This window comes from Protobothrops mucrosquamatus, unplaced genomic scaffold, assembly GCF_001527695.2.
Source record: "Protobothrops mucrosquamatus isolate PMUCROS unplaced genomic scaffold, P.Mucros_1.0 scaffold1120, whole genome shotgun sequence".
In the NCBI taxonomy this organism is placed as follows: domain Eukaryota; kingdom Metazoa; phylum Chordata; class Lepidosauria; order Squamata; family Viperidae; genus Protobothrops; species Protobothrops mucrosquamatus.
This window is the reverse complement of record NW_015387338.1, coordinates 267065-282550: the sequence shown is the minus strand read 5'-3', so window position 1 is coordinate 282550 and position 15486 is coordinate 267065. Positions and strand designations below refer to the sequence as shown.

At 43.2% G+C, this 15486-nt stretch overlaps 1 protein-coding gene across 1 annotated transcript in view; it reads left to right on the top strand.

The window, feature by feature from the left end:
• Positions 1-11005: 11005 nt before the first annotated feature.
• AKR1D1 (aldo-keto reductase family 1 member D1) overlaps positions 11006-15486 on the top strand; it is a 40605-nt gene continuing 36124 nt past the window's right edge. Inside the window, exon 1 of the mRNA XM_015820319.1 lies at positions 11006-11121. Within this exon, the coding sequence (XP_015675805.1) occupies positions 11026-11121 (96 nt within the window). The 5' untranslated portion in view covers positions 11006-11025. The remainder of the gene's footprint in view (positions 11122-15486) is intronic.

Below are 15486 nucleotides of genomic sequence, written 5' to 3'. Positions count from 1 at the left end.
TTTGTTTGTTTGTTTGTTTGTTTCAATTCATTTTATTTCCCCATACATTAGGTACATTAAGCTTGTTGGAGGCTTTACAAATTCTTAGGACACATTTGCTTGTTGAAAGAAGCCTAAACAAAGGTGACATTATAATTGAGTGGGTTGCCAGTTCTGACAGCATAATTTCAGAGGAAGGACTCCGAGTGCAGAACAAGAGGCTGGAGGGCTACAGGCTAGTCACATCTATTATAACAAATGGATTGAGGGACAAGATCCTGTTCTGACCCTTATCAGATGCTGAATCATTTTTACCTAAGTGGATTTGCATTTTCTGCATTTCTGGTATTGGTCCTGCTTTCCTTTTCAGAATATGTATCTCTCAATAATCTTGTTTACTAGAATGATAACACTGTAAGCATCTGACATCCAACAGTCAACACTACTTGAAATTATTCTGCTGTAGAACTGTTGCTTTGTTAACCTTTGTAAATCTTTTTGGGTTCGGAGAGAAAATAGAGTACTTTGCACAATCTGAATTCTCCTACTGTATCTGAAAGCTTTGCCTATAATTCCCAGGGCTCCAAACTTTTAATTGCCTTTCTTTAAAAGCAATCAAGACATCAAAAGTGAAGTAGTAAACAAGGAAAACAATAAAAGCTAGCAAGGAAAACTAAACAAGAAAGTAATAGAAAGAAAGCTTGGATTTTTGCATATGTATCTATTAGTAATCACAACAAAGGTTTTGTTAAGTTATAAAGTTTAAGCCTTCCAGTTCTGACAAAAAGGGAAAACACTGTTTACAATTTCCTCCCAGCCATGTACTTATTTGAAACTCACCCTAAACCTGTGTACTTCATGTATTTCTCAAAAGCTTATTCCATAAATACATTCGATCATCTTAAAATGCCCAAAAATTCTCAGCTGATTTTATTGAATAAGCAGCAAAGCAAATATCCCACTTCTATTGAAACAAACACATATCTATTCCAATGTTTGTGGGAATGCCCTAAAGGATTGTGAGCAGTCTACAGTCTCCACTTTACTATGAGCAAAGGCAAAATGGCTTAATGTTTGGTTGCTGGTTTCTTTTATCAGCATGGCATCTTCTGGAGATTTCAAAGACTTTTGAAGTTGGGCATGACTTGGATTAGGATCAGCCTAAGAGTATGCAAGGGCTTATCTTCTCCAGAGCTCTAGATGGTATCATGAGTGAAGGACCGAGCAAAACAGAGAACTCCAAAAATTAAATCGAGTGTAGCTACTATGAAGCCTGCAGCATAGTCTCCAGAGGGAAAAAGTAAGCTGAATTTTACTAAATTGAATTTTAATACCAGAGAGGTCAACAGAACAATCACAAAAGCAGCATCCATTTTATCTGTAAGATATTGTAAGGAGGCAGTATCCCCAAACACTGTTGCTGTAAAACAGATGGCAAACTGCTTTATGCAGCATGATGTCCGTTGGATTAAAGGGGGGGGGGGGCATGAGCCACAGCTCAAGAGATCAAGAGAAAGTAGAGGCACAAAAACTGTGATCGGTTTTAATGTAAGGTTCTGTTTGTGAGAGGTGTTGCTTTCATTCCTCATCTTGATCGAAAACAAGAAATCAACTCTTTCCTGCTCACCTTTGCTATATTCCTTTGCTGAAGCAGAGCTCAGGAATCCCTCCTTTCTTCCATCTTCCACTTGTTCCTTCTGAAGTTCTTCAATCTTCTTCACACCTAGATCTTATCAGAAATTATAAAATAATTAAATCGCGGAAGGTTACGTAATTTGTGTCTTAATTTCTTGCTTGATTTCTCAGTGCTGAAGAGATCCATACCATCTCTTAGCAGTCTCCAGGCTCAAATGGATAGTTTTGACAGTTTGAAAACCCACTGAAGATGTAGATTTTGAAGGGAAAAACCGTGCAGACGATCAGTTGCAATCTGTTTCCATTTGTCAGAAGGTGGGAATAGATAGGAAAGAAGATAGAAAATGAGTAAATGCCAGTTATTATTATACAAAGCACTACTAAGTGTATTTACAAAACTTTATGTGATATACGGTAAGTGTTTATATGTCTATCTACGGTATAGTGAGCAGGAGTAAATATATATTCTAATGCCTAACTTAACTTATTACTCAAAACTTAGCCAGTTAAATTTCTACTACTTTGCTGCTACTTTCTCCTTTCTCCCACACATAATTATCTACAGATGTAGGAATGCCTATAGTTTTTCCTCAACACTTAATAACCACATGGAGTTTGCTCTTCCACCCCCTAGAAATAGATGGAGGGATGGCCTATTAAGGATATAACTAAATAATCAACCACTTTGAACTATTATTGAAGACTATTAGGAGAGTGACAGGGGAAAGAAATGCCTTATTTTGCCATTTATACCTGGTGCAAAATGCCTTCAGCTTTGAAGATGCTTTTTCAAGAGTGATATTCTTGAAATAGAAAAATCATGAATTTTACAATCTCTGATCTTGTCAGTATCAAACATTTTATTACAAGCTGGATTTTTTGGATTCTTGATGCAAGGTGCTATTGCATCATTTGAAACACTGCTCAGCTTAACATATCATATAACATATAAATGATCTATATACATTATATGTATACAGTACATGTATATATGTTTTTCTGTGTGCGCATCTCTCTCTCTCTCTCTCTCTCTCTCTCTCTCTCTCTTCTCTTCGACAAATATTATATAACACAATAACACATTTGGTGTTTGGTCCAGTGGTTAAGGCACCAGATTAGAAACTGGAAAAGTGTGAGTTTTTATCCCATGAAAGCTGACCAGGTGACTTTGGGCCAGTCATTCTCTTTCAGCCCAACTTACCTCACAGAGTTGTTGCAAGAAAAAGAGGAGGGGGAAGGAATATTAAGATATGTCTGTCAGCTTCAGTTATTTATAAAAGTAATAAAAGGCAAGGTAAAAATAAGGAAATGAATGAACCTTTTTAACTTCTTGCAAGTTTATTTACTGTATGTCTTACTTGACCTGTGCTTTGGTAAAAACTGAATGGCCCCACAATCTGTTGTTTTGGGATAATTTGTTTACAAATGCAGAAGGGAGTGAAGATAATAGCCTTGAAGAAAGTATTCAGGAACCAGTAAAGGAAAATAAAAGATAACCCTGGGGAAGAGGAAGATATGAGAACAAGTCAACAGAACCCACCTTGTTTCTTTTTGTTACAAAAGGGACAGAAGGAAATTCTGGCACATTGTGTTACTCTACCCCACAACTATCAAGCAGCTGTCCCTTCCCTGAGCTGGCCTAGTTCAAAGGGCTAACAATAATTTCACTCTAGAATCACAGGGCTGGAAAGGGCCTTGGAGGTCTTCTAGTCCAACCCCCTGCAGGATACTTCATATCACCCCAATTAAAAGTTGTCCTGTCTATTCTTGAAAACCTCCAGAAATGGAACACCCACAACTCCGGGAGACAAGCTGTTCCATTGATTAATTGTTCTCGTTGTCAGGAAATTTCTGCTTGGTTCCACATTGGATCTCTCTTTCACAAGCTCCCACCCATTACTTCTCGTCCTGCCCTCAGGTGGTTTGGAGAATAGGTTGACCCTCCTCATCTCTGTGACAGCCCTTTAAGTATTGGAAAAGATCTATCATGACACGCCTTATCCTTTTCTTTGATAGGCTAGACCAGACATGTCAAACACAAGGCCCGGGGGCCGGATGTGGCCCGTGAAGTGGTTTCATGTGGCCTGCGAAGCCATCCTGGAAACAGTGTGGGAACGCCCCCCGCTGCCTTAACCCTGGTCCAGGCCGGCCAGGAGGGAGCCAATGTACAATTTTGTGGTGGCCATCTATGCTGAAACGCATTCAGTCTTAGCTCCACAAATCCGTCTGGAAACAGCGAGGAACCAGCCCCTGCCGTGTCGGCCCCGCCCCCTGGGTGCATGCTGGGGAGGTGTCACCCTTTGTAAGGAATGAAGAAATGCATCATCACTTGCAAGTGGTTCTGGTTCCACCCCCTTCTGCCAGAGACCCTCAGATCTGTCCCACTCCTGCCCAGGCCCCCACAGGCACCATTGACGTGAACGATGTAGAGCTGGCCATGCCCACCCAGTAGGCCACACCCACTCCATCCACACCCACTCGGTAGGCTGCACCCACCCTGGCCACACCCACCTGCCCCCCCCGAGGGCAACCACAATGCTGATGCGGCCCTCAATGAAATTGAGTTTGACACCCCTGGGCTAGACGTATGTGCTTCCTTTTAACATTCATCATACGGTGTAGCCTCCAGACCTGTCATCACCTTTGTTGTTCTTCTCTGCTATTTGCTCTTCATTTCTATTGGCAGATCTGTTGCGTTTAAAGCTAGGGAAGGTCTTTACAGGAGGCCAAAATCAGTGGAATTGACACTGGATCTGGGATCAGGTGCTGCAGTCCAGGTGGGGAAGGAAAATTCCACACTCACGCATGTACTTTCTTAATCTTATGTATCTCTATACAATTACAGTAATCTATGCCAAAAAAATTTCCTTCTATGATGTTAGAAGGATTGACAGAAGTGATGGGCTCTTAATACTCATGAGAATTTGAAGTGAACATCAAACAACAAGATTTAAAATGCAGCCTCTGAATTGGCTGGGCACTATGTTTATGTTCATGGCATCTCTGAACGTGTCAATCTTTAAATGTTTCCTGATTTTTATCTGAGGAATTGCTTATCTTGATTGAGATTGCCCCTTTTCCAAAGCCCACCAGCTATTTTTGACTCTCAGAAATGCCAGCTTTTCAAGTAAGTGACATGCCCTTCTATTCACTTTCAGGTAGCCTCCAAAAACTATTTATTGAATTAGTTGCTTAATTACTTTGCTGAATTGTGAGCGTCCAGTTTTGATTCCATCTTACCAAGCCCCAATCAGTGTGATTTTCCCTTTCCCCCCCAAAAAATGTGTTTTTTACCATTCAAAGCTAAAAGTCTGTTTTCTGATATGCCAATGCAAATCTTTCTGAGCTTCAGGATTCTTAGCTATTGTTGTGGTGAGTGATATTTTTTTATGGGATGTGCTTGGTAGAGGAAATATCAAGAAAAACAACGTATTAGCAGAGCTAAGCAGAGTGGCCAAGAGGTTATCTTCAGAAGATTATTTAATGCCATTTCCCCCATTCTCACATGGGCAGGAACAGAATGTACAGTTCTGTTCATTCAGGTTCTAAATAACATAGGATGCTTACACACTTCAGCTAGGCTCCCTCTGGTACATTATAAGTATACATTTTCAATAGACCACAACAGGATTGAACTCTAGTATCCAGGTCACATGAAGGGTGACATGATAGCAATGTTTCAATAAAGGGCTGCCATAAAAAAGAGAGGTCAACCTATTCTCCAAAGTACCTGAAGACAAGAAGCAATGGACAGAAACTAATAAAAGAAAAAAAGCAACTTGGAACTAAGGAGAAATTTCCTGCCAGTTAGAACAATTAATCAGTGGAACAACCTGCCTCCAGAAGCTGTGGATGCTCCAACACTGGAAGTTTTTAAGAAGAGACTGGACAGCCATTTGTCTGGAATGGTATAAGGGTTCCTGCCTGAGCAGGGGGTTGGACTAGATGAGGGCTTTTCAACCAGTGATATGGGTACCACCTGTGGTACATTGGCACCTGGCAGGTGGTATGCGGCCATCCTAGAAAAGTGGTAACGGGGGAGGGGAATGAGCTGAATTGGTGGCAGCACCGCACAAGCCTGAGTGAGAGATGGCTGGAGCTGCAGAGCTGTCAGGGCTCAGCGGAAGCACCAGGATCAGTGCCAGGCTCCAGCTGATCGGCGCTTCTTCGGAGCTGTCAGGGCTCAGTGGAAGCACCAGGATCAGTGCCAGGCTCCAGCTGGAGCTCGGCGCTGATCCTGTTGCTTCTGCTGAGCCCAGAAGAAGCACTGATCAGCTGGAATGTTGCAGCATCTCCAGGGTCTTGTGATTTACATTCAGATGTTTGGCAACCGATTCATATTTATGACGGTCACAGTGTCCCAGGGTCATGTGAAGTGACCAAAACCTGCTGCAACCACCCAACAGATGGGGGGAATAAAAACCAAACACCCCCCCACCCCACCCCCGCTGCCAATCCTCAACAGAAATGCTCACAACAATGAGCATTTCTCGGACAGGAGGAAGAGCGCCGCTGGGTGGGCAGGCAGGTGTCTTGCTCGGCTGTGGCTTGGGGGGCACTTTTTCAGTGCCATTGTAACTTCGAACAGTCACTAAGCGAACTGTTGTAAGTCAAGGACCACCTGTACTTTATTACTTTTTTCCTTTTTTTTTTGGTCATCAAGTTTTTGACACCTTGCTGGTGGTACTCGGATGTTGCCATATCCTAAAAGTGGTACAATGGGTGAAAAGGTTGAAAAGCCCTGGACTAGATGACCTCCAAGGTCCCCTCCAACTCTGTTACTCTGTTCTGTTAACAGTTTCACATTATAGATCCTACTCTGGGTATCCTAATGAATGAAGAAGGAGGAGGTTGGAGAAATGAATGTTGTATTATGATGAAGGATTTGGGGGAAAAACTGGATATGTCTGTTCAGAAAGTCAAATGATTAAGGTATAATAGTATAGCTGATCTCAAATAATTAAAAGGCTATCAGAGAAGTTATGGTGAAAATTTGCTCCTCATTGCAGTGTAACAGAATTAAAGGTAGACATTTTCCCTTTGATTCTCATTGCCAAGTACAGCAAATGGCATGATTCTGATGAGAGATGCCCCAAAGGATATAATTCTTCACATCTGGAAAGCATTCACTTACTATCAGAGAAATCTGATAGGACACCACAAGGATAAAAGCCTCTAACCTATTTTCTTATTCATATGACATAGACAGTCTCACAGCCTCCTTGAAATCAATTCTTTCAGCTTCCCGGGCAGACAGAAAACAATTAGGGATGCCCGGATGGGTGGCCAGGTGCCATATTTTGAATCCTCCCATCTTCAACAAAGCAGGTTGGGAGGCTGTCACACCCAACTGTGGTGCAATTGGAGTTGGAGTGGTGGTTGACACAATTGTGGAGGTCCATTTGTTCCCATTTTGCACACTCTAGATCTGACCAGAGAAGGAATGCCTGGCTTATTTGGGGGGAACTTAATACAGACTTTACATTGATTATGGATATCAGGTACCCCGTGGCGTGGTACACACCCAGGAAGCCCCAGATGTGGCATGACGGATTTAAGTTCCAGGTTGGGATGCAATAGCAATAGCATTTAGACTTATATACCACTTTGCAGTGCTTTACAGCCCTCTCTAAGCGGTTTACAGAGTCAGCATATTGTCCCCAACAATCTGGGTCCTCATTTTACGGACCTCGGAAGGATGGAAGGCTGAGTCAGCCTTGAGCCGGTGAGAATCAAACTGCCAAACTGCAGGCAACTGGCAGGTAGCAGAAGTAGCCTGCAATTCCCTCATTCTAACTGTCATGTCATGATGGTGACATGATCCTCACTTCTATCTGATGCCTACAATTAGACTGAATGATATATATGGCCCTTTCCCACTCTGTGATGCTACAAGGAGGAGGCTATCATTGTCAGCTAGGCAGGAAAGGAGCAAAGTGCTGCCAATCGCTGTCCCTGGTTCTTTTGATTTCCTATTCAGAAGCCACAAAGCCTCTGATTTGTTCTCTCTCACCTTTTTCACTTTGCACTTTGCATCTTGATCAAAAGGATTGGAGAGTGTGCACACCAATCTTGGTCCAAAAGATTGGAGAGAGTGCATATTAATTTACTTTTTAATGGGGAACAAGACAAGATGAAAGTCAGTTGTCAGTGGGACAAGGTGAGAAATCAATTTATTTTGCAGAAGAAAATCATTATTTTTAAAAAAGTTTTAATTCTGTTAACTGTATAGGGAACTGATACATCAATAGATTTTTGAAGCAAGTGGGGAAACTATTTTTTTCACCCCGTCAATATTAATTGTATCAAGATAAATACATATGATTGCTTTAAATAAATTAACCATTTATTCAGAATTATAAATACACCCACTGAGTTGCTTGATTTTGCTTTAGGGAATTTCCTGAGTGATAGACAAAGAGGGGACAATATATACCCTACTGCTTCCTTGTAGGTGATGAGATGTCAGTGCCAATAGTTTTGGTCCTTCAAAATTCCTCCTGAAGGGCTAAAGTGTCAATCCACATCTCCTAACTTTGCTAACTACAGACAAAGCAGGCAAACAAATACATCTCCCATCATCTCGCCAAAATATTGATCTTCAGTGAAAATGGCCCAAATTAAATGGTTCTTAATGAGTACCACTGCCAGCACCTCTTCTGATGGACAACATTTCAGATCATTGAGATACAGAAAACTCATATTATTTCTTAGTCAACCAAATGGCTGGAACTCACATCTGGTAGTCTGAATAACCTGTTACAAAATGAACATAGTAAAGTTCAAGAAACCATAGCTTAGTTTTAAGGGCAAGTGTATTCTCTGCATCTTCAATCATGTCATGGGGGGAAAAAAGGACTTGTCTTATCCTAGATCAGTCTAGAGTCTTGAAATGGGGAAGCATGTAAACATTATAAAATAAATACATTATAAATTACATATCAACTTTTCCCACCTTGCTGCCCTCCAAATACCTTGGAGTTCCATGACCATGGAGACAGCAGATTATGGAAGATGACGTCCAGTCAACCAAAAGGGGATCTAATTGGGCTACAATAATTTAATTCAAAATAACATGGTTTGCCTGGGTCCAAAAACACACTAGTGGCTCAGAGTGTTGTGGAAACTGAGTTTGGATGATTGTGCATGCCCCAAGACTTTTTTGCAGCCCTGGTTAATCAGTTCACTTAATCATGGGTGTGAAAGGGCAGGTTGCCTAGAAAATGAGCAATAGCTGTGCTGCTGTTGTGAACTCTTCCCAAAGCAACACAGGCGATAAAAGCTGTGCTAAGTGACAACTGAGGTTGTGGTGCTGGTGTGTGGGAGAGAGGAAGGGAATCTATGGAACCAAAGCATCCTGAAGCAGCTAGAGATACTTTTGTCCAGAAGTAGGAGGTATAGTAGCAGTGGGGAAGAGTGGAGTAGTGATGAGCAATGAGTACTAATCTGTGAATGCTTGTGCATGTGTTGCCTAGGGACCTGTGTTGCTGTGTTGGCTCTCGTGGTTTGGAGCCCACTGACTTCAGTATATATAAAAGAACCCATGACAAAGTGGAGGCAGATATCTATAAAAAGGTGGGATATCCTTTTTCACCTGTGGATAATTGTGCTGTGTGAATACAACCTCTATTGGTTAATGACTCCAGAATCTGAAGGAGGGGATTCCTCCCATCATTCTGTTGTCCAGCTGAAGATGCAGAAGCCATCTTGCCTAACTCCATCTTCCATTCAGTGCAATCTTTCCCTTTGGGTGTGGGTGTGTGTATGAGTGTGATTGCCGACGAGGAGGAATTACATTGTTGCACTTTCATCCTGCAGTCTATCATTAGTTTGGTACCGAAACCAAACAGGATTCCAACGGATAGTTAAGGCTGCAGAAAGAGCGATTGCAACCAGCCTGCCTTCTATGGAAGACCTGTATATTGCAGGGGTCAGAAGGTGGGCTGAGAAGACATCTGCAGGCCCCTCACATCCTGTTTCAACTCCTCCCCTTGGGATGGCGCTATAGGGCATTACATGCCAAAGCAACTAGACCCAGGGACAGTTTTTCCCCCCTGATGCCATTGCTCTGCTAGACACCCAATTCTCACAGTACTGTCTAATGCAGGGGTCTTCAAACTTGGCCCTTTTATGACTTGTAGACTTCAACTCCCAGAATTCCTCAGCCAGCCATGCTGGCTGAGGAATTCTGGGAGTTGAAGTCCACAAGTCATAAAAGGGCCAAGTTTGAAGACCCCTGGTCTAATGTATGTGTATTTACCTATGTAGTATGGCTGTACTATCATTTAGCCCAGTGGTTCTCAACCTTTTTAATGCCGCGAGCCCAACCGGTCGTAAGTCGAGGACTAAACCAGTCATAAGTCGAGGACTAAACTGGTCGTAAGTCGAGGACTACCCAACCGGTCGTAAGTCGAGGACTTTCCCTGCCCGGGAACACCGCGCATACGTAGTTCTGCCCCCTGCGCCGGCCGAGGCGTAACTGGCAAGCGGCAGAGACGGAGCAGGCCAACCACCAGCTGGCCCAGCCCAAGGGAGGTAAGGCACCCGCCGGAAAAGGGGGAAAAATGGCAGACAAAAAAAATGGCGGACAGCCTTGCTTGGCGACCCCCGTGAAATGGTCGATCGACCCACAGGTTGAGAACCACTGATTTAGCCTTATCTTCTTTACCCCTCCCCCCTTTATTGGTATTATTATTATTGATCATCGCACAGTCAGCCAGATGTTCAGACTGGGTCTGTCTACCTATCGAGTAGGGCTAGGCAGATGCGGACGTTCGGTGGTGTAACAGATACTACGATTGTGATTATCAAGGTTTGCGCTCACACGGAGTGCCTTTGTACCGGGAGACAAATTCCTTTGTCTGTTCCAATTCCAATTCCAATTCCAATTCAATCTTTCTTTTACTACTGTCAAGTCAGGGTGGTCTCCCACTGCCGAAGCTCGCGGGAGCAAGCTGATAAGATAAGATTTACGGAGGGAGATCCGTCAAGTTTCGCTAGCCTTTCTCTGCGTCGCCTCGAGCGGGTTCCCCCAACACGCTTGTTCTCCAGGTCACTTAGCATCTGAAAGGCTTTCGCAACCGCCTTTCGCAAGGTTCTCCTCGGGCGAACGTCCTGTGTCCCGCGGGTGGGGTGGGGTGGGGGGCTGCCCACCAATAAGTTCTGCCGACGAAATCCCAAGGCTGCTGCGTCGCCAATTCCACTATTTAACCAAAGCGGCCCGTGCTGGAGCGGCGGCGGCTTTCCCTGCTCTCTTGCGCCCTCTGCCGACGGAACGGGCCGCAGCACGGAGCACGTTGGCGAGCAACAAAAGACGGCCGTTTTTCTTGGGGAGTTTCGCTGCAGGCGAGGGAGGGGGTGGCAAAAAAAGAAAGACAAGAAAATTGCAGAAAGTTCTCTCGGCCGCTCGTCATGATGAAGTTCACCGGCGCAAACCACCGCCTGATGCTCAACGACGGCAACTCCATCCCGGTGATAGGACTCGGGACTTACGCGGATCCCGAGACGGTAAAGCCACCTTGGATTTACAGATTTTTGCCTGTTTCCTGCATCGAAACTCCGGGCGTCGATGGGTTGGGCAAAATTTAGCCTCCCTCTTCGCCTTAAAACGTGGGAGTCTTTCTCCGTTGAGTCTCTCTCTCTCTCTCTCTGCTCAGGAATAGCCCTCCGGTCCGCCCGTCCAGCGTGCGCGCGAGTAAAATAAGGTCATCCTTAGCGGCCGTGCAAAGCGGAGTCCCCGCGCTGCGGTTCAGAGTGCGGAGTCCCCGGGATGGCAGGAGCTGGCGAGGAAGCGCGCCTTTCCGTGGGAAAGTGCGCCTCGCGTGAACTCTCCTAACCTCCGTGCCTTCTGCTTCTGAGACGGGTCGCGTGGTGAAAGGGGCAACTTTTGTTCGTGTCATTTGGCGGGGGGGGAAGACATGGGCCAGGCGTGGGGCGCGGGTGCCGGTTTCCCTAAGCCGTCTCTCTTTTTTTTCTCTTTTTTCTTTCTTTTTTTTCCCTGACTGGGCTTTATGACCTCTCGAAGGAAAAGGTGATTCGCTGTTTGGAGACGGCAGCTGACCGCCCTTTGTTTCTTCTCTTGGAAAAGGGAGACGGGGGTCGTGCAATGAAGCCTGAGCCCCGGAACTGAAGCCCCTTCTCGAGTGGGGTTCAGCATTTTGAAGCCACCCGTTTGGATTCGAGAGACAAAAAAAGCGACGGGGTACAATTGCGTTTAAAGTTTTGCCTTTCCCCGAAGCGCCCATTCATTTCGGTGGACTTTTAAAAAGATAAGAAAGACGCTTCCGTAGAATGCAAATGAAAAGAAAGGATGGGGAAGGGGTGCATGCCGAACATACCCCTCTGGGCCTGAAATGGGGCCGGCTGTGTGTGTGGGAAGAACTGTGCAATTGCTAGTTAGGGTTTCAATCTTCCTTTAAATTACTCTTGATGAGAGCATGGGCTTAAAAGGTCCGTTCTTCCTTCTAGGCATCCGTGGGGCTTCTAATGGCTGCATCTCTCTCCACTGTGGTCCAGAGAGACGGCTCCGAACAATAGTGAGCTTGGGAAGAAAGCTCCCCCCTCTGGTGTTCTCCAGTTGCGAGGGGCTTCAACGCCCTCCCTCATTTCCAGCCAGCTCTAGGGTGTAAGACTTAGGGATGCGGGCTTTATTCTTTTGCTTTCATTGTGGCAGAAATGAGAAGTCAGCGATGGAATTAGCGGTGCTGGGAATTCCTTCTCTACCAATCCCTAACAGGGGTTACTTTGTCTTGCGTTCCCTACTTTTTCCGGACCCAGATGCCATCTCGGTTCGCCTTTGTGCTCCTGCATCTCCCTTCATCTTCCCGTAAGGGTACGTCACCCGTAAGGGTGATGCTTGGAAAGGCATTCCTTGTAACAAAAGGAGGGGGGGGGGCTTGAACATCCGGAGCCAGGCTGCAATGTTAGTTGAGATCTAGAACATTAAGGGGAAAAGATCTTTGTCTGATAGATTTGCAGTTGCTTTAAACGATTTCTCCGGCTGGCCATCTCACAACAATGATTCTGGCAGCCAGACAGAGCTTTTCACAGTTAATAAAACTCAAATATAGTTTGTGGCTGTGGATTTCTTATCCCTTGCCTCGGCATCTTGTGACTCATGATTCTGCTGAACCGAATTACATTTGAAGACATGAGGAACAATCTGTATTCCTTGTGTGGTATCTCCCAAGAGTCTAGCAGCCTTGATGAATAAACTGTGTTAGCTGGGCAGGAAAGATGTTGTGGTCCAACACATCAGATGATAGTGGCAGACTAAGATTGGCTTGCCAGACTTATGTTTGATCTCAGGTGGATTAATTGATATCTTGGATTTTCCTGCCATCAGATTACAGAACTTTATAGAAATGTAGCTCAACACCAAGGACTTTTCCAAGATCAGAAGCTCCTGAGGACAGTTGAATGAAAATAATGGGAGCTTTGATGCAATATATCTTGAGATCTCTCCATATCCTTGCTCAATATATCTATATAATTTTATTTAATTTTTTTTAAAAAGAAGATAAAGCTAATGCAAACTAATATAAAGTGAAGAAAAGAAAAAAAATAAAAGAGAAAACTAAAAGCTTTTTTGGTAGCTTTTAAATTTCTTTTCTATTTTTCTTTTACTTTTTTCTCCCTTACTTGCACTTTTTCAAATAGCCCTGTCCAATGTATCTTGAGGCCTCCAGATACATTGTCCTTGTATTTGGCTTCTTGGCTTAGCTCTCCATCTTGGCTATCCAAGATGAAATTAAAAAGAGGGAAGAAATGCTTCTGTCCTCAGTCAATTCTGAGGAAGCCCAGGATCCAGAAATGTATAATCCTTAATCTGTAGTCTGACTCCTTCTGTCTTGCACTGGTCTTCTGTGTTTCGAGGTCAGTGAGAAGGAAAGAGTCTTGCCTGCAGAAAAATGGCATATGTGAGAGAAAAATCTAGAACAGATTTCTTTTTTCTTGAAAGCTAAACTTTCCTTTAACTATATACGTATAAGGAAGAGGCTTATTAGAGAGGAAGAAAAATGGCATATTTTAACTGCTGCAAGGTTGTGTTGGTTACCATCATATTACTCTTTAATGCTCTTTAAGCATTAAAAGAGAAAAAAATGTTGCTATGCATTAGGCTACCAGATCTGGGTTGCAACCCTCTGTAGGTGGCACACAAAACTAACTCTTTGCTGCCAGCTAGTGGTTGTTAGGATGCTTGCAGCCCAGAATGAGGAGCCCTAATTTTAAGTATATAAAATATACTTGTATTGTATCATCTGAGGGCAGAGAACTCTTTCTGTTCTGAAGGGAGAGAACTTTATCCTTTATACCATTTTAATAACGGTAGATACATTCTTCTATTCAGGAGGCTATCCCTTCAATTTCTAAGAAAAACATTGCTGAAGAGAAGATTCCCTTGCTCTTTCAAATCATAAGTATTGTAGGTATTTGATAAAATACTTGTGATGTGACTCACATGTATTGTGACATATAATCAGAATAATCCCATTTCAAATCCTATATCAGTGTAACTATGCATTTGATGAACTGGCTCAAGAAAGCTTGTGGTTTTAATAAAATGGATACTAATAGTCTGAAAATGTGTTATTAAACTCCTTTTGTTTTTAGTTCTTTTGAAGTAACTGCAACTTCTCCGTTCTCTACCAATACTTCCTGAGTGTTCCTCTGTAATATCTGATGGGATGCTTAGTTACTCAACTTCAACAGTGAGATGGGAGCTGTATAAACTTGATTAATAAATAAATATCAAAACTGAACATAAATTACTTAATCACAAACTGGAAGGCATTCATGGGAATTGAATGGCTCTCTCAATTGGCCTGGGATTAGTTTTGTCCTTAATTAGTTACTGTGAATTTCATTTGTCATTCTAATATCTATATATCCTGATCTGAGAGATAGTTCTATAGGTCTGCTTTGGATTTCTCAACATTGGATATAATGACCACTTGTTTAGCAATTATTTAAAGTTAAAATGCCACCAATCGAATGGTACTTGCAATCAGTTCTTGAAGTTCTGGCCATCCCAGCACCCCTGCAGTTAGATGACTGTGATCCAGGTATACGGTTGCACTTAAAACAATTGCAACTATTTGCCTTCAACCAACTGCCTGGGCATGGGCTAATGAAGTTGGTGCTCTAGCTTTTCCTGTCACAAGTAATGGCAATCAATTCAACATGCCTTTGGCTGAGCATCTTAAAGTTTTACTTAAGAAAGTAGTCTTTAAAAAAAACAAAAAAAAAAAAAACTGGAAACCACTCATCATAAACAACTTATAAGTTGCTTATAAAGAAATTATAACAACCAGAATGCTATTAGACTACACTAGAGAATCACTTAATATTTCTCAGTTACATTTCATGAAAAGAAACAGTTTTGAATAACTAAAGGTTACAGGTTTAGTCATTTAGTCATTTCTGTTATTAAGAACAAGAAACAAAGAAATAGAAATAAAGGCCAAATGATCGAGAAAGAACCTTTGCTGGATCCCTTGACAAATTGGATTATCTTACTGAAGGAGTTTAAATGAATGAGAAATCATTTTAAATTATCCTAATTTTACTAGCACCAGAGTAATGGGCACTTCTCTGAGACAAAACAGTGATTGGATTTGCCCATCATGCCTAACCATCATTTGCATAACCTTGATTTGCAAATTTGCAAATGATGGATGGGGAGGAACAGACTCAGGCTCAACCCTTCCAAGACCGAGTGGCTGTGGCTGCCGGCGCCTCGGTATAGTCAGCTGACCCCATCGCTGACTATAGGGGGCGAAATTTTGGCCCCCGCAGAGAAGGCCCGCAACTTGGGAGTCCTCCTGGATCCACGGCTGACATTGGAAGACCATCTGTCGGCCGTGACCAGGG